The sequence below is a fragment of the Vigna radiata genome, chromosome 4 (assembly GCF_000741045.1).
Source record: "Vigna radiata var. radiata cultivar VC1973A chromosome 4, Vradiata_ver6, whole genome shotgun sequence".
NCBI classification, from domain to species: Eukaryota; Viridiplantae; Streptophyta; class Magnoliopsida; order Fabales; family Fabaceae; genus Vigna; species Vigna radiata.
Window position 1 is genome coordinate 370,525 of NC_028354.1, and position 27,184 is coordinate 397,708.

The 27,184-nt window shown below is 34.6% G+C and overlaps 6 protein-coding genes across 8 annotated transcripts; 2 read left to right on the forward strand and 4 right to left on the reverse strand.

The window, feature by feature from the left end:
* The first annotated feature begins 919 nt into the window (after positions 1–919).
* Positions 920–1,410, forward strand: LOC106758217. Its single transcript, XM_014641163.1, has 2 exons — positions 920–1,111; positions 1,192–1,410. The coding sequence occupies exons 1-2, from the start codon at positions 920–922 to the stop codon at positions 1,408–1,410; spliced, it is 411 nt and encodes a 136-aa protein (XP_014496649.1).
* A 441-nt stretch (positions 1,411–1,851) lies between these two features.
* LOC111241469 lies at positions 1,852–3,374 on the reverse strand. Its single transcript, XM_022779555.1, has 4 exons — positions 3,357–3,374; positions 3,050–3,273; positions 2,698–2,955; positions 1,852–2,622 (listed from the first exon to the last, which is right to left on the reverse strand). Exons 1-4 carry the CDS (start codon positions 3,372–3,374, stop codon positions 1,947–1,949), a joined length of 1,176 nt encoding a protein of 391 aa, XP_022635276.1. The 3' UTR covers positions 1,852–1,946.
* Positions 2,876–5,368, reverse strand: LOC111241449. The gene is made up of 3 exons (XM_022779500.1): positions 3,357–5,368; positions 3,050–3,273; positions 2,876–2,955 (listed from the first exon to the last, which is right to left on the reverse strand). The coding sequence occupies exon 1, from the start codon at positions 5,029–5,031 to the stop codon at positions 3,535–3,537; it is 1,497 nt and encodes a 498-aa protein (XP_022635221.1). The 5' UTR covers positions 5,032–5,368; the 3' UTR covers positions 2,876–2,955; positions 3,050–3,273; positions 3,357–3,534.
* A 2,526-nt stretch (positions 5,369–7,894) lies between these two features.
* Positions 7,895–10,426, forward strand: LOC106759013 (protein trichome birefringence-like 34). Of its 3 annotated transcripts, none has more exons than XM_014642025.2 (5): positions 7,895–8,342; positions 8,538–8,715; positions 8,804–9,000; positions 9,172–9,330; positions 9,791–10,426. In XM_014642025.2, exons 1-5 carry the CDS (start codon positions 7,993–7,995, stop codon positions 10,137–10,139), a joined length of 1,233 nt encoding a protein of 410 aa, XP_014497511.1. In that variant the 5' UTR covers positions 7,895–7,992; the 3' UTR covers positions 10,140–10,426. The 3 variants fall into 3 exon arrangements, with proteins under 3 accessions (XP_014497511.1, XP_022635278.1, XP_014497512.1); XM_014642026.2 differs by having other exon boundaries at positions 8,105–8,342; positions 8,552–8,715; XM_022779557.1 differs by lacking the exon at positions 9,172–9,330.
* Positions 10,427–10,578: 152 nt separating this feature from the next.
* Positions 10,579–14,680, reverse strand: LOC106758188 (proteasome subunit alpha type-4). The gene is made up of 2 exons (XM_014641135.2): positions 14,537–14,680; positions 10,579–11,515 (listed from the first exon to the last, which is right to left on the reverse strand). The coding sequence occupies exon 2, from the start codon at positions 11,507–11,509 to the stop codon at positions 10,757–10,759; it is 753 nt and encodes a 250-aa protein (XP_014496621.1). The 5' UTR covers positions 11,510–11,515; positions 14,537–14,680; the 3' UTR covers positions 10,579–10,756.
* An 8,426-nt stretch (positions 14,681–23,106) lies between these two features.
* On the reverse strand, positions 23,107–26,750 carry LOC106758218 (probable LRR receptor-like serine/threonine-protein kinase At3g47570). The gene is made up of 4 exons (XM_014641164.2): positions 26,686–26,750; positions 26,415–26,477; positions 23,629–26,311; positions 23,107–23,538 (listed from the first exon to the last, which is right to left on the reverse strand). The coding sequence occupies exons 3-4, from the start codon at positions 26,297–26,299 to the stop codon at positions 23,144–23,146; spliced, it is 3,066 nt and encodes a 1,021-aa protein (XP_014496650.1). The 5' UTR covers positions 26,300–26,311; positions 26,415–26,477; positions 26,686–26,750; the 3' UTR covers positions 23,107–23,143.
* Positions 26,751–27,184: the final 434 nt, after the last annotated feature.

Sequence of the window (27,184 nt, forward strand, 5' to 3'; positions counted from 1 at the left end):
ACAAGTTAAATTGTGGTGGTTGAGCATTATAAGGGAAAAGGTGATTACCATATGCAGAGAAGTGATCCATGCTTAGCAAATGCACACTAGAAGAACACTAAACAGACCCCTAGGACCTCTATTGCAAAACTTAAGCTAAGATCTATGAATAGAAAAGAAAAATTGTACAAACTACATGGATGCAAAGACTAACAATACACTTCTAAACTTAATTCGCTGAGTTCTCGACAATGGAGTCATTTGTTGAAAGGCTTTTTGGTCGCACAAAAAGTCAACAAATCCTAGTCTCCACTAATGTAGTATAGGACAACCACAGGATCAATCCGCAGACTCGGTAAAAATTAGGTTTAGAAAATGTAAAGTTCGATCTTGTATTTATTTACTAATTATTTACTTACTAAATACTAAAGAGGTAGGGACATTTAAAATGAATGAAACTAAAATAAAGAATTAAAAGTAGTCTAAACTAAAATCTATTTAAAAGAATAAAGAAATTGAAATGTAATAAAAGAAAGGTTTAATACCTATTTTGGTCCCTCCTTTGGGAGGGTTTGTTCAAAGTGGTCCCTCCTTTTTAAAAAAGTTCACTTAAGTCCTACGTTTTGCAAAAAATGTTCAAAATGGTCATTTTCGCTAACGGCGTTAAGTTCATTAACGGCAGACGTGCCAGGTGTCTAACATCTGCTGATTTGGCATTGTTAATTGTTTTAAAATATATATTTAATGCTGAGGTGGAAATGTTTATAATTAAGGTTGGATTAGTGTAGGATTTAGGTGTAATTTTTAGTTTGTGATTAAGTTAACCATATGTTACAGTGATTCATGGTTATGGTTCCCAAGTTTAAAAGCAATGGTTAGGGTTTGTGGTCATTTGCTGCAGAGTTTTGGAAAGTCTAAAGGTTAGGGTTTAGAGTGTTGAATGGCTTCTTCACAAAGNGGTTGTTCTTGTTCNAAGACAACGGCCAAAGGAGNTTCGCATTCATCACAGGGTGCTGTTTCGAGGGGTGGTGGGATAACCCCCACTTGCTACTGTGGTGATTTTGCCATACTGAAAGTTGCGAAAACTGCAAGGAATGCTGGGAGGCAATTTTGGGCATGTCGTCATTATAAGGTTTTCGTAATAGCAAAGTGACTTTTATGTTTAATTGATTTCTTATGTTGACAGTTTTTTTTGTTTTTTGTGAGTAATAGGGTGCATTTACAAGTGAGATGTCATGTAACTTTTTCAAGTGGTTTGGTGAAGAGAACGGTGATGATAGAGATGGTACAAATGTGAGGCAAAGCAACAAGAGGACCACTGATATGGAAAGTGCTGTGAAAGACTTGCAGAGAAAGATGAAGTTAGTAGTTGGAGTTGGGGTTGTTGTTATTGTGCTTAACATCATAATATTGGGGTTGTTTTTAGGTTGATGTTAATGTCCAATTTATGTTGTGTTCATGTATTTTGAGTTCATGTTGTAATGTTTTAAGTGCCCTTAGGTTGATGTTAGGTGGGCAATCTGGAAGCAATGTTGTCTTTGTGTATTATGTGTTGCTACTGTAATATAACTTGAACCATCTGGGTTAGTTAAATTAAATTCGTAATAGTCCTCAGTTTCGTTATAAGTTGTGCAATTTGGTCCTTACTTTTGTTTAAAAATGTTCATTTTGGTCCCCCTTTTACTTAAAAATTGTGCATAATGGTCCCTTAAATTCAACATAATTCCAATGCCTGGTAAGGAAACCTAATCGTAAAAGAACATTCAAACAATAGTTTTACACAGAATATTCAGTACATCCAGTGAAACATTAATAGATTCAAAGAAAGATCCAGTGAAACAATAACACCAAATTCATACAAAACATGTCCAAATTCAAATACCTTGGTGATAAAATGTCTAACTTCAAATAAACATACATAAAACCTTAGCTACAAAACATGTCCTACACACTCTCANTACACTGTCCTATGCAACTTTTCTTCTAATTGTTAACTTGTTCCTTGGTACTGGTGGAGTTGGTTCTGTCATGGAATCTTGTGTTGGTACTGGAGGCTGAGTTGGTTGGTCACTTGGTGGTTCTTGTGGCTGGGTAGGTTGGTCACTTGGTGGTTCTTGTGGCTGGGTAGGTTGCTCAGTTGGTGGTTCTTGTGGCTGGGTAGGTTGCTCAGTTGTTGGTTCTGTTGGCTCTATGATGGGTGGACGTAGAGGACAAATTTTTTTGTTGTGCCCCACTTGACGACAGATGCTACATTTCTTTCTATGCCCACCAACAGTCATCTGGGTCCCATCCTTGGTTAGCTCCCATGGGTCCAATCTTCTTTTCTTCTTTGGCCTTCCAGGCATCTTCCTCTTTACTGGTGGCATTATATCAGGGAAGCTTGTTTTCTCCCATATGAGGTGGCCATTCACTGGATAAATGATGAATGCATATGTCTCCTCGTAGGTGGACTTCAAGAAGCAGGCTGGTATAAAATTGTCTGGGTCTAAATTTATGTAGTGCATGGCTGCTACTGCATGGCAACATGGGATGCCACTTATCATCCACTTCCTGCAGCTACATTCATGAGTATCCAAGTCCACAACAAACTTGTTCCCAACAGCTGAAACATTTCTAACCTCAAAAATTCTTCTTGCAGACCAGCTAAAATGTATAAACATAAATAACAATGTTCAAAATGTCGATATAAACTTAAATAAGACAGAAATAGGTTATTACCTTGGAATCCAATTTCTAGATAGTTGACATTCCTTTGATAGTCTCTTCTTGATCTTTGGACAAACATTGAAATCCATACCTGCCACCTTCGTTCTGTTGGTGGCCCATCTTTTCATCAAATACAATCGGATATCTTCCAGCAATGTCACTATTGGTTTTCCTCTAGCAGGAATAAGGACACTATTGAAACCTTCACTGATGTTGTTATCTAGACTATCACAACTAGCTTGAGCTGTGAATCTAGATCTTGACCAATACCTGCACCAAAAGAAGGAATTTATTACATTGAACTATGCATCATGAACTGCAGCAGAAGAACGAATTGAATATATGTGGTATTTATCATACGTACCTTGGGGAAATAGCTATAAGGTATTTATAAGCATCCTCATTCACTGCTCTCATTTTCAGCATTTCTCTCTCCCAAGCCTGGGGGTAAGTGCTTGTTGCAGCACTCCACATCAAATTCTTCAAAATTTGACCACTAAATTGCTTCCTGAAGTTAGCATAAAGATGTCTGATGCAGAATCTTTGTTCTGCCTTAGGCAAAAGCTCATCAACAGCATGTACCAACCCCTGACAACACCAATATTTAATACCAAAATACATAAAGCATAAAGTAAAGAAAAAAAAACAGAAATAGTAAGTAGTGCATGTACCTTTTGTTGGTCAGACATCCACGTGCATGCTCGGCATATGTCATACCCACCAAGGTCTTCAATCAATAATTTCAAAAACCAACTCCAACTATCTTTATTTTCAACTTCAACTACTGCATATGCTATTGGAAGCATTTGGTCATTTGGGTCCCTACCCACTGCTGTAAGCAACTCTCCCTTATATAGACCTTTTCAAGAAACATTCATCCAAAAAGGTGATTGGCCTACAACTTACAAAACTTTTCTTACATGCGTTCAGACACACGTAAATTCTTTCAAAGATGGCCTCACCATTATCACTGTTGACCTTAATCTTAACAGTTGACCCTGGGTTACTCCTCAACAACTCATGCCCGTAGTCGTGAAGCCTTCTAAATTGCTCTTTAAAATCTCCTTCACGTTCATTTGTAGCCATTAACTTGGCCCTTCTTGCTTTTGAAATTGATACCTTGGTGTTCCATTTTCTTAGTGCTTTATTACGTATATCTTGTACCTTAATAGTAGGATTATCATGCAACACCTTATCTACTTCATTACTCAACCACTTACTATTCATCATTTTAATGTTTAGTTGTCTGCTGCAACAATGGGTATCAAGAACCTTCCTTAACTGCCAAACCTTTTTTGATGGCAAATATCCTAAGTAAGCAACCCATTGGCACTTTTTTTGAGCACCCATGCATCTCACCCGAACCCTACGCTTATCATTCTTTACAAACTTAAGATCCCTCCCAGCATGAATAGCATAGTTTCTTATAGCTTCCTTAAAATCCTCCTTATCATTAAAAATGGTACCCACTTCCCATTTGTAATCTAACATGGACTTTTTCTTTCCAAATGTAGGAAAAGGACATCTACTTGGTTTGTCTTGAATCTCATCCTCCTCACTATCACTATTTCCTGGAGTTAACAACTCTTCTGCCTCAGAATCATCATCAGACAACCCCCTTCCAACCATGTAATCTTCAGCATCCTCCTCACTATTGTTTTCCAATTGAACTTCATCCACTTCCACTTCATCCACTTCCACTTCATCCACTTCCACTTCTTCCTCACTGCTGTTTTCTTCTTCCTCCACTTCCTCACCTGCATCCACCTCCACTTCTTCCTCAACTGCCTCCACCTCCACTTCCTCAACTGCCACTTCCTCAACTGCCTCCACCTCCACTTCCTCAACTGTCTCTTCCTCCACCTGCACTTCCTCCACCTCCACTTCAGCATGTGTGTCCAACTTATCACCAACTTCCTCCACCACGCACTGGTTCTCAACCTCCTCATTTTCCTCTGCATCAGCCTCAAACCCAATACCATCACCACTCTCTGCACGCCCTTGGCAGAGGTAAAGAATTTCATTCTCAGTTTCCACAAAGTCTGGTTCGCTAACTTTATGCACAATATATAAATCCACTTTCCCCAAAGATTTAGCTATTTCCATCATATTCATAGCTCCCCTATCGTCATAAAGGCCATGTAAAATATTGTCAATGCTATAAACTAACTCCTGTACTTCCATATAACCCATTTCTTTAATGGTAGCAACCACTCCAAAATAACTCCATGTGTCAGGGTCAATGTCCCAAGAAGATATCTGTCCACCTAAATACTTAAAGGGAAACACATCCTTTATCAGGGTCCCACCGTAGTGGACCACTACCTTAAACCTATCCTCACTCATCCCAAACCCTGCACATGGAAAACGGGGACCACTTTCAAAAATGGACAGCAATGGGACCAATTTAACACCAAAAGGGGGACCAATTTAAACACACACAGTAGACCAACTTCAACAACCAACACGACATCAATACCAACAAAGAAAACGACAACGAAACTGACAAATAAACACACACTTCGACTCATTACAAAACAAATGAACCAAGTAAGAAGACTAACCTCACGACGAACCTCCCTTCACGAACCTCCCTTCACGAACCACAAACTTTCACCAACAACGAACCCAAATTCGATCTTCTGCACTTCGCATTCAATCGCGCTCACGAACCATGAACGCTAACCTCACCTCAGTTTCAATCACGAACCTCCCAATCCCAATCCAATTCGAATTACCCCAATTCGAATTACCCTAACCTAATTACCCCAAACACTTCTGACCCTAATGCTATATTATTTTACTCTAATTATTTTAATTTCCACCTCAGCATTAAATATATATTTTAAAACAATTAACAATGCCAAATCAGCAGATGTTAGACACCTGGCATGTCTGCCGTTAATGAACTTAACGCCGTTAGCGAAAAGGACCATTTTGAACATTTTTTACAAAACGTAGGACTTAAGTGAACTTTTTTAAAAAAGAGGGACCACTTTGAACAAACCCTCCCAAAGGAGGGACCAAAATAGGTATTAAACCATAATAACAGTATCAAAACAGAAATAAAACCTACTTACTATAACTTCCTACAACTGAAACATAACAGATATGATACACTCTAAGAGAACTCAAATGAAAAAAATAAGAAAAGAAAATCTTTGAAAGAGAAGTGTAAAATAGAAGCATAACCTTAAGTCTAAAAAAAATTATTAACAATCAAGAAATATCCCTAAACTAAGCATCAAATCTGAATTAAATTGTAAAACATAAAACTTAAAATGAATCATCAAATCCTACTCTAACCAAAAGTAACCAAGAATGATCATGTTAATATTCTCAACTGAAACTGAAATTAAATGCACAAATTGGGGTGGTAGCGGATGAGAATGGGTGATGAAGGTCTTTAGTGAGGATAAAGAAGAGGGTGCAGTTGTGAGAGATGATTATTGGATGTTCTTTTTTTGTTTCTGTATGAAAATGGCTTTTTGGAGGTTTTGATAGTTGGAAGATGGATTTTTGTTATCTGGATCGGTGGAGTGAACGGTTTCTGTTAAGCAATGGGTTTGGAAAAAAAGGGGTTTTCCCTTCTGTTTGGGTTCCACCTCTGAAGACGAAGGAGAGGGTATTTTTTGAATGTTTGTCTCATGGCCGTGGTGATGAGATATTAGAGGTGAGGGAAAATCAGTCCTTAGGCTTGAGTCCAGAGCTCTCCTTTTTCTCTTTTCTTTCACAAATTGAATTTTCTTTTCCCGTTCCTGCACCTTGCGTGAGGAGGCTAAAGTCTGAGGGTTGCCCCTAACACTCCATTGCTTCCTGCTCCAGCCATCCCTGTCTGCTTGTCTCCATCCCTTTTTCTTCTTAAGGCGACTAGCTAAAGCAATTTAGGCGAGAAACCACTGAGCTAAAGATTTCTACCAAAAAATGAGTGATACATCTTGATAGAAAAATATTTGATTTACAATAAGGTTGATAGTATTGGAAACAGAGAGGAACGACAAATGCAATAGTTGTTTATAACGTTTGTCTTTTGTTTTGTTTTCTTTTTTTTCTTCATAAGTTTCGATTTTTTTCTTTCTTTTTTTTTAAAAAAAGACTAAATAAAAACAGTGAATTAAACTAATATCAAAATATTAATATAAAACGAAATAATATATATAGTAAAATATAAAATAATAAGATAAAATGAAGTAATAATAAAGTAAAACAAAATACAATAAATACGAAAGAAAAGAAAAAATATAATATAATAAAGTAAACTGAAAAACTAAAATAATAAAATAATTAAAATAAAAATAAAATAAAATAAAATAAGACAAAATAAAAAAAAAAAGTTTATTATTTAGTTAATACAGACGAAATTGAATATTAACACACGTAATCAAACTCAATTTTACAACCACAAATCATATTAATTTCCAACAATTAGTAAACATTATACTATTAAAAGAACAATCCAATTCTAAAAAATATTTAACTGATTATTTGAAATGTAAAGAATTTCTAGACGAATCTACGAAATACCAAATTGAAAGCAGACAAAGTTTTTAAGACTTCAATTTAACTAAGGGAAAAGGTAAAAGCCGCATGCAAAAGGACACATTTTATGTTTTACATTGTTTTTAAGTCTTTACGTCTTGCATTAGAAAGATATTGAAGATAAATTCAGAGCGACCATCCTATTTACTCTTTATGTCATGCAACTATAAAAAATGCAAGTACAAAAGTAATCCTAGATCATTACGTACGCATCTACAATGCATTGAATTTTTGATCCACACTATAATATAATCCACGCTTTAAACGTATGCATGAAAAATACTTTAAAATTTCAATTATTGAAACCACAAGTTGTATAGTATATATAGTTTTCTTTTTTTAACCTAAAGAAGATTTATTAAATCTAAAGAGATGTATGTGTTACCTAACAATTCATATAGCACACACCCAACTGCTCTCACCCAATTCTATAAATACATAAAATTTGAAAGGAGAAACTTACTCTAAACTATCTCAACTTTTATTGTGTGCATCCAAATAGGAAAATGAAATATATCAAAGTCTAACAACACGTCTATGATTAAATCATACCATATAAATAAAATTTATAATATTGGATTTTTCTGTACCAACTTGTTATATTATTCCTATAGGAATCTTGTATTGTCAGATTTTGAAATGTAGAAATTATCGAACTAAGAGGGTACTATGTGCATCATATTGACTAGGGAAGCTAAAATACAAATCTCTCTCACCAACCGATGGCACTAAGCTTCAAAAAGGAGAGTGAGGAACCAAGAATGCAAAATGAAAATGGCAAAGACACACCAAATGGTGGTTGAAGGGAGTTTATGGGGAATCAGAAACACCTTTTGTTCTTCTGTGATCATCTTAGCCACTCTTATAGTTGCCACTACCATCTATCTAAGAAAGGATAGGGGACACTTGTTTATAGAAATAAGTCCTCCTACTGATTCTTCATCATCACAATGCAACTTGTTCTCGGGTAAGTGGGTTTTTGATAATGAATCTTATCCATTATACAAAGAGAAGCAGTGCAGCTTCATGTCAGAAGAAGTGGCTTGCGAGACATTTGGAAGGAAGGACCTTAGTTACCAGAATTGGAGATGGCAACCTCACCATTGTGATCTTCCAAGGTGTGTAATTCTAAGATAATTATTACGTGTTTATGATCTTTAAACAATCTTTAGGTCACATACATAGCAGAAGAAAAAATACAATTTCATTATGTATCACAGTTTATATATGCCTGGGATATGGTATATATGACTAATGAAGTTTGGCTATAGTTTTTGAGGCATGTGGAATGTGGTTGTTTCCATGTTAATAAGGTTCAATGCCACAGCATTACTTGAAAGGCTAAGGAACAAGAGGCTTGTGTTTGTGGGGGATTCACTCATCAGAGGCCAATGGGTTTCCATGGTCTGTCTTGTTGACTCTATACTTCCCAAAACCCTCAAGTCCATGCACTCCACTGCTAATGCTTCACTCAACATTTTCAAGGCCAAAGTAAGTCCTTATTAAACATAGGACTCGTACATAACCTATTTTTGTCTATGTTGCTGACACGTATGTTTCATTAATATGTTTAATGAAGGAATACAATGCAAGTATTGAGCATTATTGGTCCCCATTACTAGTAGAATCAAACTCAGATGACCCAGTAAACCATAGGGTACCAGAACGCACAGTGAGAGTAAACGCCATAGAAAAGCATGCCAAGTACTGGACTGATGCAGACTTTCTGGTTTTTAACACTTATCTGTGGTGGAGAAGACCACTTATGAATGTTCTGTAAGTGCAGCAGTTAACCTAACCATCATTCCTTTCATCAACTTGAATGTCAACTGCTCCAATTTCAATTCCAACACAACATAACGTGATTTTACTGTATTCATCACTAAATCAAGCTTGCATGCATCCAACTTCGGAAATTGATTTTGATTGTGACAAATTTACAAGCAGGTGGGGGTCGTTTGGAGACCCAGATGGTGTCTACAAAAAGGTTAAAATGTTGAGAGTCTATGAAATGGCCCTTAGGACCTGGTCTGATTGGTTGGAAGTGCATGTCAATCGTAAGAAGACCCAATTGTTTTTCGTTAGCATGTCACCTATTCATACAAGGTACCTCAGGTTACAATATTTCTTGAGTCAAAGTAAAAACCACTCATGATCAAGCTAGCATCACTGTGCCACTAATTTTTTCTAGATATAAACAATCATTAACCAAACATATAAGCAAGATATATCGTAGAAAACCTTAAAACTTGACTTCTATATACTCCAAAATTTTACTATCATTCAGACATCTTCAAAGGATGAGCTTAAAGTAAACAAGTATAAGTTGAGTTAATATCCTCTACTTAACAGTAAGAAACTTCTTATTAATAACCCTAACAAAAAACTGAAGTTGTACAATCACCTTTGAAATTAAAAAAAAAAAAAAAATTCCTTTATTAAGTTTGACCAGAAAGTTACTCTTCACCAGCTCTTGTGAACATCCCCTTACCTACAAACGCCAAATATGCATATAAGTGCAGTGCATAACTGTAAATTACTTTTGTAATTGAAAAAAATAATGCAGGGCTGAGGAATGGGGAGCAGATAATGGTAACAATTGTTACAACGAAACAGATATGATTACAGAAGAGGGGTATTGGGGGCAGGATTCTGATCCTAAAATGATGCAGGTGGTGGAGAATGTGGTTGATGATTTGAAAGCAAGAGGTTTGAGTGTTCAAATATTGAACATCACACAGCTCTCAGAATACAGGAAAGAAGGACACCCATCTATCTACAGGAAGCAGTGGTATCCTCTAACCAAAGAGCAAATTGCAAACCCAAAAAGTTATGCAGATTGCATACATTGGTGCCTCCCTGGAGTTCCTGATGTGTGGAATGAACTCCTTTATGCCTATATTTTCCATCAATAACATACAGTTACAGGATAACACGTATGTGTTGGAATTTTAGTGAAAGTAAAATTATATTTATTGTTCGATCAATAAAAATCAAATTTTGTATATACAACAATATTGAGGATTATAAACACTAAAAAAAATGCATTTTTGATTTTGTACTTTCTATTTAACTTGGACTTAATCTTTATCCTTCCGGTCAAATTCACATCACTTCTCTTGCATGACACACCAAAAGCGTAATTACAAAAATCACCTAATTAATTTTAACTCAGTATTGTATAGATTTTTTTTAATTGTCATCTGATCATTCGGTACTAAGTTTAAAAAAAATAACTTTTAATCATCAGATAGCAGGTTGATACGTTGTTTCTTCTAACACCACTAACTCAAATTACGGACAAGAAAGGGATAATGGACAGATAGTAAGAGAAAGGAATGGGTGCAAACATCATAGATCAATGTCCTGAAAATAAAAATAAATACGACCTAAAAAGCAATTAGCATTACTAAGAAACACAATGCTTAAAGTTTGAACTTTGAAAGAAATTTCGGACATTTTTTTGAAGTCTATTCTGAAAGGAAGAACGTCCAAATGCACTGTTTAGGCATAGCATATGACATGAAACAACCTAAGCAGTTTCTGTTGCCGGTTGGGTCACCCCAAACTTCACCAACAGCTTAGTTAGGTTTTCGGGGGAGCAAACTTGATACTTGACTTTTCCTGAGGGTGAGAGCAAAACCTCTGCAAGTTCAAGCTTTTCAGAGGTAAGACTTGTGCTGTCCATGGTTTTACTCAGTACCTTCAGTGCAAGTTGAACTGCTTCTTCCCTTGTGATATCATCCTTGTAGTCCTGTTTCAGAATTGACTGGGCAGCCTGATTGTTGGCACCAATAGCTGCAGCTTTCCAACCACCATAATTTCCACTGGGATCACTAGTGTAAAGCTGAAAGCCAAAATTCTTGTCCCAACCTGCAAAGAGGAAAGATACTCCAAATGGTCGAAGACCACCGAATTGTGTGTAACCTTGCTTGGTATCACAGAGAGATTGAACCAGCTGCTCAACAGGCATTGGCTCTTGGTAAGCGTATGCATAACGTTGTGCCTGGACCCTAGCAGTATTGATTAGGATGTTGGCATCAGACATAATTCCAGCAACGGCACATGCAACGTGATCATCAATCTTGTACATTTTCTCAGTGGAAGTTGAGGTTTGCAGCAGCTTAGATGTGACTTTCTTTTCGCCAACCAGAACAACCCCATCTTTAGACAATATCCCTATTGCAGTACCAGCATTCCCAATTGCTTCCATTGCATACTCTACCTGGTAAAGTCGTCCTTCCGGGGAGAAGATTGTTGTACGACTATCATATCTTCGAGACATGTTGATCTGAATTTTTAGTTCAGAACAAAGAAAATGAGAACAGAGAAATGAATAAAGTATAGCTTTGGTAAAAGAAAATACATGAGAAAAGGCACTCCTATTGAGCAAAAAGATAACCATTTAAGCAATTGTTATATTAATACCTTGTCATGAATAAATTAAATGACCACTTCAAATAATACCTCTATCTTCAAATAATACCTCTATCATCATGCATTTTTTTTGTCAATGGTTAATTTTTTAAATCCTCCCATGAATTAATTGTTAGCACTTATCTCTACATAGATTGCATGCTCAATAGAACAAACATCAAAATAACAACTTGAGAAAACTAGAGTACTATACCACTTTTATGAGGTTGTATCACAGTTAAACTCCACTTTCTGAGATATGGGCATATTCTCTACATAGGAAGGAAGTCCAAATGCCCAACAAAACAAAGTACAAAACTAGTAATCATGGACTTCGAAACATTCTTACCTATAGTGTTCTTAATATTTTCAACTCCAAGAAAGTATAAGATATAAGTCTGCTATTTGTGGTCAGAGAATATCAAGCTTGCATAGAAAATTAAGAAAAGTGAAAGCATGATGTAACAACATCGAGACCATACTTAGGTTCTCATATAAAGCCAAGTATGTTCTGAAGACATGATGATAGGGTGTGGACTGTTACAAAGGTTTATTGGAGAAGAAATAAGGGAAATAGTAATAAAGATATTTGAGTTTGTTACACGTAGTTAGGAGTCAGTTACCATGTTAACAAAAAAAAAAAAGGAGAGCAAAGTTGGAGAGGATAGGAAATATATTGTTGGGAGGATTCTAGTTCCTCGAATAACAGAGCAATTACTTCCTGTCATATCTTACATTTTGGAATGAAACACTGTCATTTTTCTTTCTTCTAGAAATTCATTCTTTTTTTATAATTTCTAATCCAGTTTTTGTAAACTTGTATCAATGCTCTTTTCAGGCTTTGCGGGTATTACTTATGGTGAACTCAATAATGATAGAGTCACAATTTGAGGCCCTAGAGAGGACCATGGCAAATAGAGTTCAATTACCAAATGTATTTGGGTCAAAATTGGATGCAAGGCTGACCAAGACCAATGCGCAATACAGGAAATTTTAAAAGGTTAGCACATTCAGAACTGCAAGAGAAGATTAAAAACTGGTAGTTTTCTGGTCTTGATGCAAAATATAATTTAACTCATGTTTGTAACAACAAGCAACTCAATGTAACAACAAGCAACTCAATGTCCCGGTCATGTTAGAGGAAAAGGAGTAGGAGGAAGGTTCACATACAGAGGTTGTAATTACTGAAGAGCAGCAATAAATAACTCATCATACCTGCTCAATATAATGGGCTAACAAATCTCAGATATTTGACAGGGTAGGAACACGTATTGGTTCAGAAGGTGGTGATATTATGTGATTGTGGAGCAACTCACAGCTATACTTCCACGAAACTGGGGACCAAACTCCAGTTACCAGTAGTGGAGTGGATACAATCAATATTCATTTGAAGTTGGTGACAGCCATAAAATTGTGTGCAGAGGCAAGTATAAAGGGTTGTCAACAGAGTTACAAGAGTTGACAGTACAACAAAAAAAATTTCTTATTTAGTTTGGGCAGAACTGATGTTGTTCTGGGGTATGGAGTGGCTAGAAAGTTTGGGAGATATCAATGCAAATTTTGATACTCTAACAACCTTCAAATTAAAAAATTAATGAAGAAAAGAAGTTATTGAAAGGTAAACTGAATTGGTCAAGACTGCTTGTTCTTTAAAAACAGTTAGAGGGGTCTTGCAAGAAAAAGGGACGGGACAGGGGTACATTCTGGAATGGAAGCAAATATTAGATAGAACAACAAAGAAAACCAAGATTTAAGAGCGGATACAGATGGTCATTTATGAATATTCAAATGTTTTTCAAGCTAGAAGTAAACATCTATCTCCTCATAGGAAGCAAGATCATGTAATTTTACTAAAACCAGATTCTCAAATTTCAAGTAATAGACCATATAAATATCCCCACTACCAGAAGACAGATTGAAAGACGACCATAAATTCACAGAAAAGATAAACTCTCGTACCAATAGCTCCAAACAAACAACTGTGACATTCTGAAGCATCAATCAATGGTTGGGGCTTTAACTCTTCTATTTAAAAAGTAAGCAAATTACATTTTAAAAATCACATTAATTAAACAAACACATGCTAAGAAAAATGAGAGAATAAACCTCAGAGGACATGTGCTACTAACATAGAAACTCAGAAAAGGTCAGCAATCCAAAAATCACTTTAAAGATTTTACAGCCCAGACAGTAGATAAAGGGACAGCAAACACAAATCTTTCTTCCACAAAATCAATCACACAATAAACTCAAGTCTCATACTTATAAACCGGATCGTAACATGAATTCCATCAAACTTTATAACAAACAGATCCAATCTCTAAAATTGCCCTAAAAAATTTGGGGCAGAAATATTAGTCCTAGAAAATGTAAGAAGTTCACACTAGTGTAAGGAGCAACCACATATGTTTAACCATATTAACCCTCATACACTGAACAAATTAGTTCCTGAGAAAGACCAGCGTGACTCAAACTAGTGGAATCTCAGGAACTGGAATAGGGTTTTTGCCTTCTTGGTGGAACAAAATTGAGGATTTCCTAATGAATAAATCATCATCCATATTCGACAAATCAAGTATCCAACTCTTAGCCGAGACCCATAAAAAAGTGCAAATATGATTTCATCTACCGAATCGTATTTTTATTTCGAAGCGCACAGATTTTCCAGAATGCTAAGAATCTACTCTAACTTTTGTCAACGTTTTAGAAGGTGAAGTTTTTAAATACCCGGTTATTAGCATGGGGAAATACGATTCAGAAACCACAGGAACAGTGATATGGTAACACAATCAAAAATTTTAAATAAATAAACTTTCACTACATTTTAGAGAGAATGCGGGGAGATGAAAATTGCAGGATATAGAGGAAAGATAAGCAAATACAAAAAAAAAATTACCAGAAATGGTGAAGGCGAAGACGATGATCGGAGAACGGAGAGAAAGAGAGAGGGAGAGAGGAGAGAGAAGGTATTAGCGCAGTGAGTGTTACTGAAGCTGAAAAGAGAACGAGAGAGAAATCAAAAATTAGTAATTTTATAGATAATTATTTTGTATATTATGATAATAATTAAATATATAAAATTATATTTAGAATTTGTATTAAAGAAATATATTAGAACATAGAAAACAAATTTTAAGTTCTTAATCGGCTTCTTTTCGTAAACTTCATTTAATGCTTATAATTATCTTAGGTTTAATTACTTTCATATTTCGGGTTGGGGTTTTTCAAATAATTTTTTTTTAATTGAGTTTTTAAAAGTATAAAATTGAAACAATTAGTTTAGTGTCCTTAAATTGGATTAAAAGATTAACTTTCTCATTAGTTTAACATGAAATATTTTAATTATGAAGTATAAAGAGAGGGTATTATGTGGAATTTGAATATACGAAATATTTAAAAATTAAGGTTTGGTGATGGAAATTCAAACGTGACATTTGCAAAGGCTATAAAATTAAAAGATGAACAATTAGGGAATTAGGGTTTGTTCTTGTTGGACTAAAATTGACAAGCAGTGGAGACGTAAGATGTAAGAATGTCTGTGGGTCATTCGTGTTCCTCTTCCACTTGTATTGAGTGTCGAAAACAATATTTTTTGTTAGTTCTCGTGAAGATGGAGGGTGAAACAGGAACGATGCATCACTAATTTGTCATTGTAGAGAGAAGTCTTTGTTAATGACTGTGAAAACCAGTAAGAATCGAGGGAAACAATTCTAAGGTTGATCTAAGTATAAGATTGGAAGTGAAAATATTGGACGCAACTACTTCAGATGGTGTAGTGATGGTGGATTTGACGAAAGTGTTAGCTGTGAGAAGTTGGAAGCAAAGGATGAGAGGTTGGTGAAGAGTGAAGAAAATGAGAGTGATAAAAAGATGATAGTTCATGTGGAGAAAGTTGTGATGGGTCTTCAAACATGGACGAAATTGTTCCTAAATGTTGTTAGTGTTCTATGTGTAATGGGTATTATTGTAGTTGCAATATTCATGGGAAGGACATGATATGTTGTTCTAGGTGTAATGTAAGCAAGTGAAATGTATTATTGTTGAACGTAATTAAGATATGTTATGTATTGTATTAATTGCATATGTTTAATGAAAGATTTGAAAATAATAAAGATCAAATGGTTTGTCTGATTTAGTATATTGTGGTTCTGTTTTTTGAAGAAGAAGTGGAAGCAATTTACTTTGCTTTTGTTTACCTAATTCATATTTAATAGAAGACCAAATAACATATGACAATGAAATTCCTTGATAAACTATGAAGTGAAAGTAAAATTGGAACTAATTGTTATAAACCACAACAATTAAATGGAGGAACCAATTATTAATTTTGTGCCATCAAAAAATAGAGAAGCCACCTTTTAAATTAAAGTATCATAGTTATTTTTTATCATCACAATAAAATTTTGATAATAAAAATATAAAATTAAAATAATTTGTCATAAATCTATACTATTATTTGAAACTTTCTTTTTTAGTATTCAATTTTTTTAAAGTAACATGTTCTCTAAAATCAATTTTACTACTTTTACTAATATTTTTAAAATTTAATCATTTTTTTAATTTGATATTTTCCTTTAAATTTAACCATTTTCTTAAACTCCACAAATGCACCTACGCTTGGTTGTGGGTTCGAGTCCCACGATGGGCGCCAAAATTTTTATGCTTCAAATTGATGGGGGTACCTATCAAAGGTACTTCGATGCAATTGACCTAGGGATCAAAGAAAAGTCTTAAATTCATAATAAATATGATCACTTACCTCTTATCTTTGTCCTGTATTTATAGTTTTTGGAATGAACCTAAGATTAGTGGAACCTTAATCACGACCCAATCTCAGTCCATTACACTAATTGATACTTCTTACTCTTAACTTCGGTTCTTAGCGTCTCTTAAAAAACATTTTGCTATTGGGACCACTCATTTGATCTCTACTCATGCTTGACCAAATGACTTTCGTCTCTGTCTTGTCAAAATTTGGAGGTTAAAGCAAGTAAGGTCAACCGTTCCTCTTTTGTTCTAGAATCATCCAACCACATGGTACAAAAAACAATTATTTATAATAAAATTATAAAATTTAATTATATTTATTATTATCATAAAAAAAAATATTTTACTAGTAATTTATAACCCCCAAATTATAATATTTTATAATATTTGAAATACAAAGCACATTAACTTTTTTTTTCTCATATAAAGTTTAATGTTAAATTTAGGAATAAATATAACTTATCATTATTATTTTAATTTCAAGTTGAGTGACATTGTTAGTATTAAACACCACTTTTGATGTATTAGAATTATAGAAAGAAAAACTATTTAAATTATTATTAACTTCAATTCTTAATTAATGTAAAATTATTGGGTGTATCAAACCAACTATAAACATTAATTTCCTTAAATTTATTTTAAAGATAGTTAAATATAGAAATAAACAAATTTATTAAAATTAATATAGAGCTTAAAGGTAAAGTACTTTAAATAAAGGGTTAAATATGTTTTTCGTCTCCCAACTATTGGTCGTTTTTGTGTTTAGTCCCTCTTTCAAACTATAGTACAATTTAGTCCTTCAACTTTAGAAAACTATAGTATTAGTCCTTTTTACCAAATTTTTTTAACTTTATTTGCGGTTTAAAACGCGTTTCTCAGTTAACATTGAAGCAAATATGTGTCAAAATGTGTAAACAATCCAAATGCTATAATGTAACGTGCTTGAAACATCAAATAAAGTTTAAAAAATTTGGTAAAAAAGACTAAAATCATAGTTTTCTAAAGTTGAAGGACTAAATTGTACTATACTTTGAAAGAGGGACTAAACACAAAAACGGCCAATAGTTGGGGGACGAAAAACATATTTAACCCTTAAATAAATAAAACCGAGTTTAATTGGATTAACACATATATTTTAGCCCTTTAAATTGACATATTAAATGGATTAAATAAAACAAATTGATAGATTAAAATTTCCATGTTAAAAGTGGACTTTAAGTTTAATTCAATCTCACAAAACCAACTTGTAGAGTGAAGTTTGCATTCACTTATATACATTGACTTATATACACTGAATTGACTTTATCTCTAATCGATGTGAGACTTCCAACCTTCTAACCCAACTTTTTCCATTTTGGACCAATCACTCTAATTCATTTTGTCACCTTTATGTAATGTTAAAGAAAATATTAAAATAGAGTAAAATTAGTGTGATATTCCTTTTAATAACAAAACAGTAAAGAAAAGAGGAAGAATTTTTGCACAGTAAGGTGGTTTAAAATGAAAAAATAATGTAAACATGGGTCAAATTTCAATTTTTAGATTTGAAAACTGATAATATAAAAAAGAAACGAAATAAAAAATTGCTTGAAAATTAAAAGTATATAACTTCATACAAGAAAATTTTACATTTTTTGAAAGTTAATAGAAATTAATGATTTTATAAAAAGAATCCTTTCTCCCTTACATTATCCAATAACTCTTATCAATGTCAATAAATTAGAAAAATATATAAATAAGTTTTTATCATATTAATAGAACGAGCTCTTGCCTTTTAAAAAAGAAAACAAAACATACAAAGGGCCAAAAGTATTAAAGGTTGTGTTTTGGTAGACATTTTATAGGAACGGGAAACTAACCTGGCTGGCATGGCTTTATCGCTTTTCGATGCCTGGATTATCTGGATAGCCTGCTTTTCTTCAGTCTAGACCGTTCGCTTCTTTTTGGCCGCTCGATGTTCCTTTTGATGGAGGGGAAGGTACCTGCAAAAGGTACTCCGACGCTCAAGTTAGGAGCGGTTTGATGAACCTCGGTTCACACTTGAGTATTTAGTGATTTTATGATCACTGTAGACTATTTCTGAATGTGATTGGAGAGTGATTGGAAGGTACCTGGCTTGTGGCCCTGACTCAATATTTATAATTTGTCTCATGGACCTTGAACTGATATAAGCCCAATAAAATATAAGCAGAATAAAATATAAACAAACTTACCTCAAAATAGATATTCTTGATTATTTTTGTTTAATGTTTCAATAGATCCCTATTTTCGCCTAGAATCTCAAATAGGTCCCTTTCTTTTTTGGCGTCTCAATTAAGTCCTTATTTTCTTAAAATTGAATCAAATAGGATCTTTCCGTCAAATTGAGATGACACCGTTAAGAAGAGTATCTTGACCGTGTAGTTTTTTATTACGTGGCATTGAAAATGTGACTGAATTGTATTTTTTTAATTTTTGAATTAAAAAATGAAGTATACTCTGTATATTTCATTTTTTAATTCAAAAATTAAAAAAATACATCAGTCACGTTTTTAATACCACGTAATAAAAAAACTACACTGTCAACATATCCTTTTTAACGGTGTCATCTCAATTTCACGGAAAGGCCATATTTGATTCAATTTTAAGAAAATAAGGACTTAATTGAGACGCCAAAAAAGAAAGGGACCTATTTGAAATTCTGGACGAAAATAGGGACCTATTGAGACATTAAACCTGATTATTTTATATCTTTAATAAAATATATCGTAACCGCTCGGCCCTGATATCATATTGTACATTATGCCCCCAAGTCCGAGTTAATCGTTAAGCTTTAGCCATGATTAACTATAGGACTTATGAGTTTGAAGGAGACTTTTCTCGTAGTATTGAGGAGCTTGCTTTTCATGTCGTTGTATCTTATTTGGGTCGGACGGTTGAGTATATGTGATTCGGTCATTGTCAGCTTTTCGGTTGACGAGAGGGATTTACCTCTCGGTTTTTTCTTCAACGAGAGGGATTTACCTCTCGGTCTTTGTTTTCAACCTTTTGGTTGACGAGAGGGATNGAGGGATTTACCTCTCGGTCTTTGTTTTCAACCTTTTGGTTGACGAGAGGGATTTACCTCTCGGTTTTTTCTTCAACGAGAGGGATTTACCTCTCAGTCGAGAGGGATTTACCAATCGGTCTTTATCTTCAACTTTCTGGTTGACGAGAGGGATTTACCTCTCGGTTTGTTCTTCAACGAGAGGGATTTACCTCTCGGTCGAGAGGGATTTACCTCTCAGTCTTTATCTTCAACTTTTTGGTTGACGAGAGGGATTTACCTCTCGGTTTTTTCTTCAACGAGAGGGATTTACCTCTCGGCCGAGAGGTATTTACCTCTTGGTCTTTGCCTTCAACTTTCTAGTTGACGAGAGGGATTTACCTCTCGGTTTTTTCTTCAACGAGAGTGATTTACCTCTCAGTCGAGAGTGATTTACCTCTCAGTCGAAAGGGATTTACCTCTCAGTCGAGAGGGATTTACCTCTCAGTCGAGAGGGATTTACCTCTCGGTCTTTGCCTTCAACTTTCTAGTTGACGAGAGGGATTTACCTCTCGGTCTTTTCTTCAACGAGAGGGATTTACCTCTCGGCCGAGAGGGATTTACCTCTCAATCGAGAGGGCTTTACCTCTCGGTCTTTGCCTTCAACTTTTTAGATGACGAGAGGGATGTACCTCTCGGTTTTTTCTTCAACGGGAGGGATTTACCTCTCAGCCGAGAGGGATTTACCTTTTTGGCCTTCAACATGAACCGAAAGGGACTTACCTCTTTGGCCTTCAATTGGAACCAAGAGAGATTTACCTCTTCGACCTTCAAAAGGAACCGAGAGGGATTTACCTCTTCGGCCTTCAACATAAACTTTTGACGAGAGGGATTTACCTCTCGGTCTTCTACATTAACCTTTGGCGAGAGGGATTTATAACTCGGTCTTCAGCATCAACGATAAGGATTTACCTCTCGACCGAGGGGGATTTATCACTCAATCTTTAACTTTAGATTCTTTTTAGGGGTCTGTCTTTGATTTGTAGTCCATGGGAGACTGTGTTTGATTTATAGTCTTGTGACCTGCAAGATATATAATATAAAAAATATAGGCAAGACCGTTCAGTCTTTGGTTGAATGTTTGAAGAATCCATATTAGAATGTTTCATGGTTGGAAAGTAATTGCTTTATAGCCTTGTGATCTGAATTCAAACCTGCATTTAAATGCATATATAATAATATAGTATGTGGTAATCTTTAAATGCATCTCGATGCGTATATATTATGGAAGACAATCTCCACAATGTTGCAGCTTTCTTGATTTTATATACTACCTTAGAAATTGCATATCATATTAACTCATTCTAATATTCCCAGGTTGGGTTTCGTTTACCCTTCTTTATGCATGTGGGTATCATAGCCACTTTTCATCTAAATAGATATCTATGGGTAAAATGAAAGTAGATAATTGATATCCACATATCTTTCTGATTATTTTAATCACACCAAAAATAATTCGGTTACAAAAATTAATAACTATATTTATAGTTATATATTATATTATATAACTAATAAATAACATATAAGATGAATGTTAATATATTTTGATTCGCACCAAAATTAGTAACATATTATATTATATATAACATATAATGTATGACAAATCTTTCGTTATAATAATGTAATATAATATATATTTTTAATATATCATATATCATATAATATTTTATGGATATTATGTATATTTTTAATAACTATATAAAATAGTTGTTATAATATCTATTATCAATTTCAAAAATACTTATCTTGTTGATGACGCCTCATGTAGAGATGATGATTCACGTAGTATAGTTTTCACTTTGATAAAAGTTTCTGGTGTTGATCCGAATAGTGATGTCGAGACCGAACGCTCGTCTTTGTTTCTTGTGGTTTCTGATAATCTTTATGGTGCTTTGTTGTTCCTCCATGCTCCTTGTGGTCACCATTTGGGTTTGCCGCTCGGCCCCACAGTGGGCACCAAAATGTTTCGGTAGATATTTTATGGGATCGGGAAACTAACCTGGCTGACATGGCTTTATCGCTTTTCGATGTCTGGATTATCTGAATAGCCTGCTTTCCTTCAGTCTGGACCGCTCGCTTCTCTTTGGCTGCTCGATGTTCCTTTTAATGGAGGGGGAGGTACTTGCAAAAGGTAGTCCGACGCAGAGCAGTTTATTGAACCTCGGTTCACAATTGAGTATTTAGTGATTTTATGATCACTGTAGACTATTTCTGAATGTGATTGGAGAGTGATTGGAAGGTACCCGGTCCTGACTCAATATTTATAATTTGTCTCATGAACCTTGAACTGATATAAGTCCAATAAAATATAAACAGAATAAAATATAAACAAACTTACCTCAAAATAGATATTCTTGATTGTTTTATATCTTTAATAAAATATATCGTAATTGCTCAACCCTGATATCATACGGTAGAGGTTGTTTATCACTATAAAAAAAAAGAGTTTGAGAAAAAAAAAAGTTTTTGGAGACCTCACATAGAAATTTTGTGAAGTGAGTTATAAATAAGTTTTCAAACGCTATTATAAGATTTAAAGAATATATGAGATGTAAAGAATATATTATTTAAGATCTTTTCGATCTTATTATCATAAATACTCTAAAAAGTCACTCATAAAGTTACCATTACCAAAAAGGATAATTGAAAAAGTTTAAAAGCTAATAAAAACTAAAACGTTGATTCATTCTATTAAAAAACAATAGGTTGCAAGTCCAATCACTTCATCAATAACAGCCAAATATCGAGTTAACACCCATTAATATGTTCAAAACCTATTTGATACAAACATTAAGTGATGTAAATGATTGATTCAAAGCATGTTGAAGCACTTTTCCCAGAACTAATTGTTGTCTTGAATCCAACAGAAGTAACATCTTCCTCACCACTTTTGAGAAACAATGTAAGTCTCCATTCAAACTTCATGTTTTTGATAGTCTTGCACTGAACAAGAAGATCCAACATGAACTCTTGACATGTTACTTGACCTTGTTGAATAATCATCTACAAACAAAAGGTACTTTTTTACCATTCATATGTATATTATCACTTGTACAAGCAAATGAAAACATAGTTGATTCACCAAGTCCAAAATCAAATCCATGCATGTAAGACTTGTAAAATAATTCAACTTAACAAAAAACAAAACTACAAAATAAACTCCAAAATGTTGAAACACATGTACTTAATAAATACACATCAAGTTTGTAAGTTATTTGAATATAGTTTTCACTTTAACGACATTTTGTTTAAAAATGAACTTTAGGTCTAATTTAAAATTATAAAACTAACTTGATAACATTTTGTTAAGAGGTGAACTTTAAGTCTAACTCAGCCTATAAAACCAACTTGTAAAGTAATATTTGTATTCACTTATATACTATAAATTCATCTTCTCTCTGATCGATATGAGATCCCCTAGTACCTTTCATGTTAGATATATATATCTAGAACATGAAACCTAAATATTAATGAATGGTCAACATGATAACAAACAATAAATATTATTATAATAGACTCTAACTCATGACTTATCATGTTAAAAAGTAGACTTTAAGCGTAACTCAGTTACAAAAACTAGTTTTGCAAGGTTAAATTGGTTTAAAATTTACTTCTTAACGCATTTACAATTAGCATCAAACACTTCTTATATATATAATTACCTCTTATTCGTCAAGCATAAAAAGCATTTCGTATCATATTTAGCTCCCTGATGACTTCCATCATGTCCAACCTTTCTCCTGGTAACTCCACTGAGCAAGCTAGACCAATCTTAAATAATGAAAGCAAACACATTTTGGTATTAAGATGCAAATTATCTGCAATCTCAGATATGTTGTGCTGTTCTGATGCTGTAATTGTAGGAGATACATTTTCCACTGAAACAAGAGTTGCATCAACAATCTCCAACAAGTTATTTGGAAATGAAATTTTAGCATAGTTATGGAGGTTGTGTCCATCTTTGAACATTTCTTCTGTCGGTCGTCTCCCAGTTAACATCTCCAGAATTAGAATACCAAAGCTGTACATGTCACCTTTTGTTGACACCTGAAAACTTGCTCCATTCTCTGAAATATTTGAGAAACCATCAATAGTTTCAGAACCAGTTTCGCAGAGTCAATCTAAGAGGAAAATATATACATCAGATGAAAACATACCTGGGGGACAATAACCTATAGTCCCTTTTATTCCACTTGTACTAAGGTTGTCAAAGTTGTTGATTGTTGAGAGAAGTCTTGCTAAGCCAAAATCACTAACATGAGCAACCATGTCATCATCAAGAAGAATATTACTTGGCTTTAAATCACAGTGAATAATAGGTTCCTCACACTCATGGTGAAGATAGTGTAGTGCAGAAGCAACACCAACCACAATTTCTAATCTTGTCTCAAGGTTCAAAGTTCTTGTTTGTTCTTCTCTTCCATTTTGTGGATGCAACCATTCCTCTAAGCTTCCGTTTGGCATATACTCAAACACTAAAGCTTTAAAATCATTTCCATTGTAATCCACACTAGAGCAACATGTAACAACCTTCACTAGGTTCCTGTGCCGAACATGTCTTAATGCTTTACATTCAGCCATAAAACTTTTCTTAGCCCCTTTTTTTTGGAGGTTTAGAACCTTTATAGCAACAAATCCTTCCATCGGATCAAGAATTCCTTTATATACAGACCCGTGACTTCCTGTTCCTATCAAGTTCCAAGATGAGAACCCATCAGTTGCATGGAGTAGGTTCTGGTATGATACCTTAGGAAGTTGATCAATTGTTGAATTGGTAGATGACTTTTTGTGTCTTTTCCTTATCAAAAACATACCAAGGATACAGGATAGTGTAGAAAGAAAAAAAACCACACAGGATATCGCCACTACTAACTTGAGATTATGGTGTATTCTTCTTGTCTTAGCTTCTAAAGGGCAAGGTGGAAGCTTTAGTTCAGATATCCCACCACAAAGCTTGCTATTTCCAGCCACTAAAATTGAACTAGCATTTTGAAAGACACCATTTGTTGGCACCTTACCCTCCAACATGTTGAAAGAAGCATTGAAGTATTCCAGAAAAGAAAGGTTTTGTAGTGTTTCTGGAATTGATCCAGACAAGTTGTTTCTAGAAAGGTCTACTTCTCTAAGACCTTTTAAGGATGCCAATGAAGGAGGCATGCTTCCATGGAAGGAGTTACCCTTTAAATAAAGGTACTCCAAGGTTATGCATTCTCCAATTGTTTCAGGAATGACACCAGAGATATAATTTTCAGACACATCCAGAATGTCAATATTTTTTAGCATGCCCACTTCTGCTGATAGACTGCCACTTAATGAGTTATATGATAGGTCCAGTGCAGTAGATAAAGAGGGAATTCCAAATAGTTGTGATGGTATAGCTCCAGTGAGACTATTGTTTGAAAGATGTAGAAATTGTAAATGTTGGCAATTTCCAATGGTTGAAGGAATATTTCCAACAAACATATTGGATGACAGTTCTAGGTAATACAACTGACTCAGATTGCCTATGGAAGGAGGGATCTCTCCAAACAATTTGTTTACTCCCAAACTTAATAATTGCATCTTTTGAAGCTTACCAAAACTAGTTGGAATGATGCCAGTTAGGCTATTTTTCTCCAAAGCCAAGGTAATTAAGTTAACAAGATTTCCTAATTCCATAGGAATTTCTCCAAAAATGTTATTGCCACCAGCAATTAGTTGGGTGAGTTTGGTGGTGAGATTGCTCACATGCCTAGGAAAAGGCCCTCCAAAATTGTTGTACCCTATATCTAATATATCTAGCTGACTACAATTGATCAAAGACTTCAAAAATTGCAAGTCATTAGATGAATTGTTACCCAGATTATTTAAACTTAGCTGCAGAGTTGAAATATCCTTCCACTTCCCTAGACTTGGAACTTGTCCTACCAATTGGTTGTCACCAATATCCAATATTTGCATCCCTGATGCATTAGTGATGGAAGCTGGGATTGAACCTGAGAATTGATTCCCACTCACTGTAAACTCTTCAAGATTAGGTAGGGTGAGGAACATGTTGTCTGGAAAAGAGCCATTAAATTGATTGTTTGTGAGTGAGAAGATATAGAGAGATGACAAATTGTACAAGGAAAGTGGAATGCTGTGAGATAGTTTATTATTTGACAAGCCCAATATTCTCAAATTTCTCAGGAGGCCTATTTCTTCTGGAATGAATCCCTGCAGTGTATTTGAACTCAAAGAAAGTCGAGTGAGGGAAGATAAATTTCCAATGGAAGGTGGGATTTGTCCAGTTAGATTGTTCCCCCGAATTCTCAACTGTTTAAGATTGCCAAAGGATTCAATCTTTCTTGGTATTTCACCAGTGAAAAGATTGCTATCTAAACTTAAGTATCTCAGTTCAGAGCAATTTGCCAAGCTGATAGGAAACTCTCCCCCTAAGATGTTATTGGTGAAATATAGTACACGTATTCTGAACAAACGCCCCAATTCTTGTGGAATTTCACCATAGAAGTGATTGTCCTCGAGGAAGAGCTTTCTCAAAAACGAAAGGTTACCAATGTATGGTGATATGAAACCATGCAAGTGACATCCTGTTAGATTTAGCTCTGTAACTCTTTGGTGTCGTGGACTGCATGTGACTCCGTTCCACTTGCAAAAGTGGCTTGTACTATTCCAAGAGTTGAACACTTCATTAGGGTCAAGATCTATTGATTCTTTGAATTTGAGCAGTGCTGATTGATCGGTCTCATTTCCAAATGCATAGGTAGTTACTATATTTTGAGACCAAAAGTTTGAACAGCAGAGAAGAAACCAGACAATGCATTTGAACCAAGCAACACTTGACATCATTAAAGGAAGCAACTGATAACCAGAATTATGGAAATTAGAGTCCAGCTCATGATATTGTTATGATTGTGATTTGTAAATAACCCCAGTTTACATAAGAGTTGGCATACTATACTACCTTATTTGAATAATGTTTGTTCTAACACTCCGACATCAGTAGAACTTCTTGCTATAATTTTCCCTGCAAGAGATCATGCAAGCTGAACTAAATACATAAATGATAGTTATATATGACAAATACAATAAGGTAAACTTGAGATTGAGATTTTTCTGTAAATAATTGCCACAAAAATTAGAGTACTAATTCACGACTAATACGTTCAAGATGACAACAAATCCTGAATATATAACTGCATACTTTGGGAATGAAACATACATGACCAACCTACATTAGTCACTTTGAAGTTTGTGTTGTACTGCAGTTTCATTACATTTCTTGATATTCTGAGAACCTGTGGGAAAATACAGTATATATGCAGACACAATTGGGGTTGTCTTGTGGTTGCAGACACTCCAAAAACCTTAAAAGTTGTTGCAGAAATTGCCGTAGCAGACTGTTTTTTAAAACATTGCCTCCTTCATTATCACTATTGACTCAATGTGAGACTCTAGAAGAAACATCAATGAGACCGTATAGCACACTGCAACATGAAAAAAGTCTACAATGAGATAGTTGGAATGATGTGATAGAATTCATATCGTGGAAGTTTGGTATTCTCGTCAAATTTACGGCAAACTTGCCATTGGTGGGAAATTTTGGCATTGGTGTGAAAACTTAACTTTCCAATCACCTGGTCCATGATTTGTGACATTTTTTTCCGATCGATTGTAATGAGATGGAAAACTTATTAACCAGTTTGGAATATGGAAAAACACAATTTAACAAAA

What these genes read in the sequence shown, in the direction of transcription:
- LOC106758188 (XM_014641135.2), bottom strand. Translation starts at nt 11,509, where the DNA reads ATGTCTCGAAGATATGATAGTCGTACAACAATCTTCTCCCCGGAAGGA.
- LOC111241469 (XM_022779555.1), bottom strand. An exon ending in CTTATAGCTATTTCCCCAAG is followed by an intron (nt 2,956 to 3,049) that starts GTACGTATGATA and finishes CTTTTGGTGCAG; the next exon opens with GTATTGGTCAAGATCTAGAT. An exon ending in TCTAGAAATTGGATTCCAAG is followed by an intron (nt 2,623 to 2,697) that starts GTAATAACCTAT and finishes TATACATTTTAG; the next exon opens with CTGGTCTGCAAGAAGAATTT.
- LOC106759013 (XM_014642025.2), top strand. Translation starts at nt 7,993, where the DNA reads ATGAAAATGGCAAAGACACACCAAATGGTGGTTGAAGGGAGTTTATGG. An exon ending in AGACCACTTATGAATGTTCT is followed by an intron (nt 9,001 to 9,171) that starts GTAAGTGCAGCA and finishes ATTTACAAGCAG; the next exon opens with GTGGGGGTCGTTTGGAGACC. An exon ending in ATGTCACCTATTCATACAAG is followed by an intron (nt 9,331 to 9,790) that starts GTACCTCAGGTT and finishes AAAATAATGCAG; the next exon opens with GGCTGAGGAATGGGGAGCAG.
- LOC111241449 (XM_022779500.1), bottom strand. Translation starts at nt 5,031, where the DNA reads ATGAGTGAGGATAGGTTTAAGGTAGTGGTCCACTACGGTGGGACCCTG.
- LOC106758218 (XM_014641164.2), bottom strand. Translation starts at nt 26,299, where the DNA reads ATGATGTCAAGTGTTGCTTGGTTCAAATGCATTGTCTGGTTTCTTCTC. An exon ending in TATAGGTTATTGTCCCCCAG is followed by an intron (nt 23,539 to 23,628) that starts GTATGTTTTCAT and finishes CAAATATTTCAG; the next exon opens with AGAATGGAGCAAGTTTTCAG.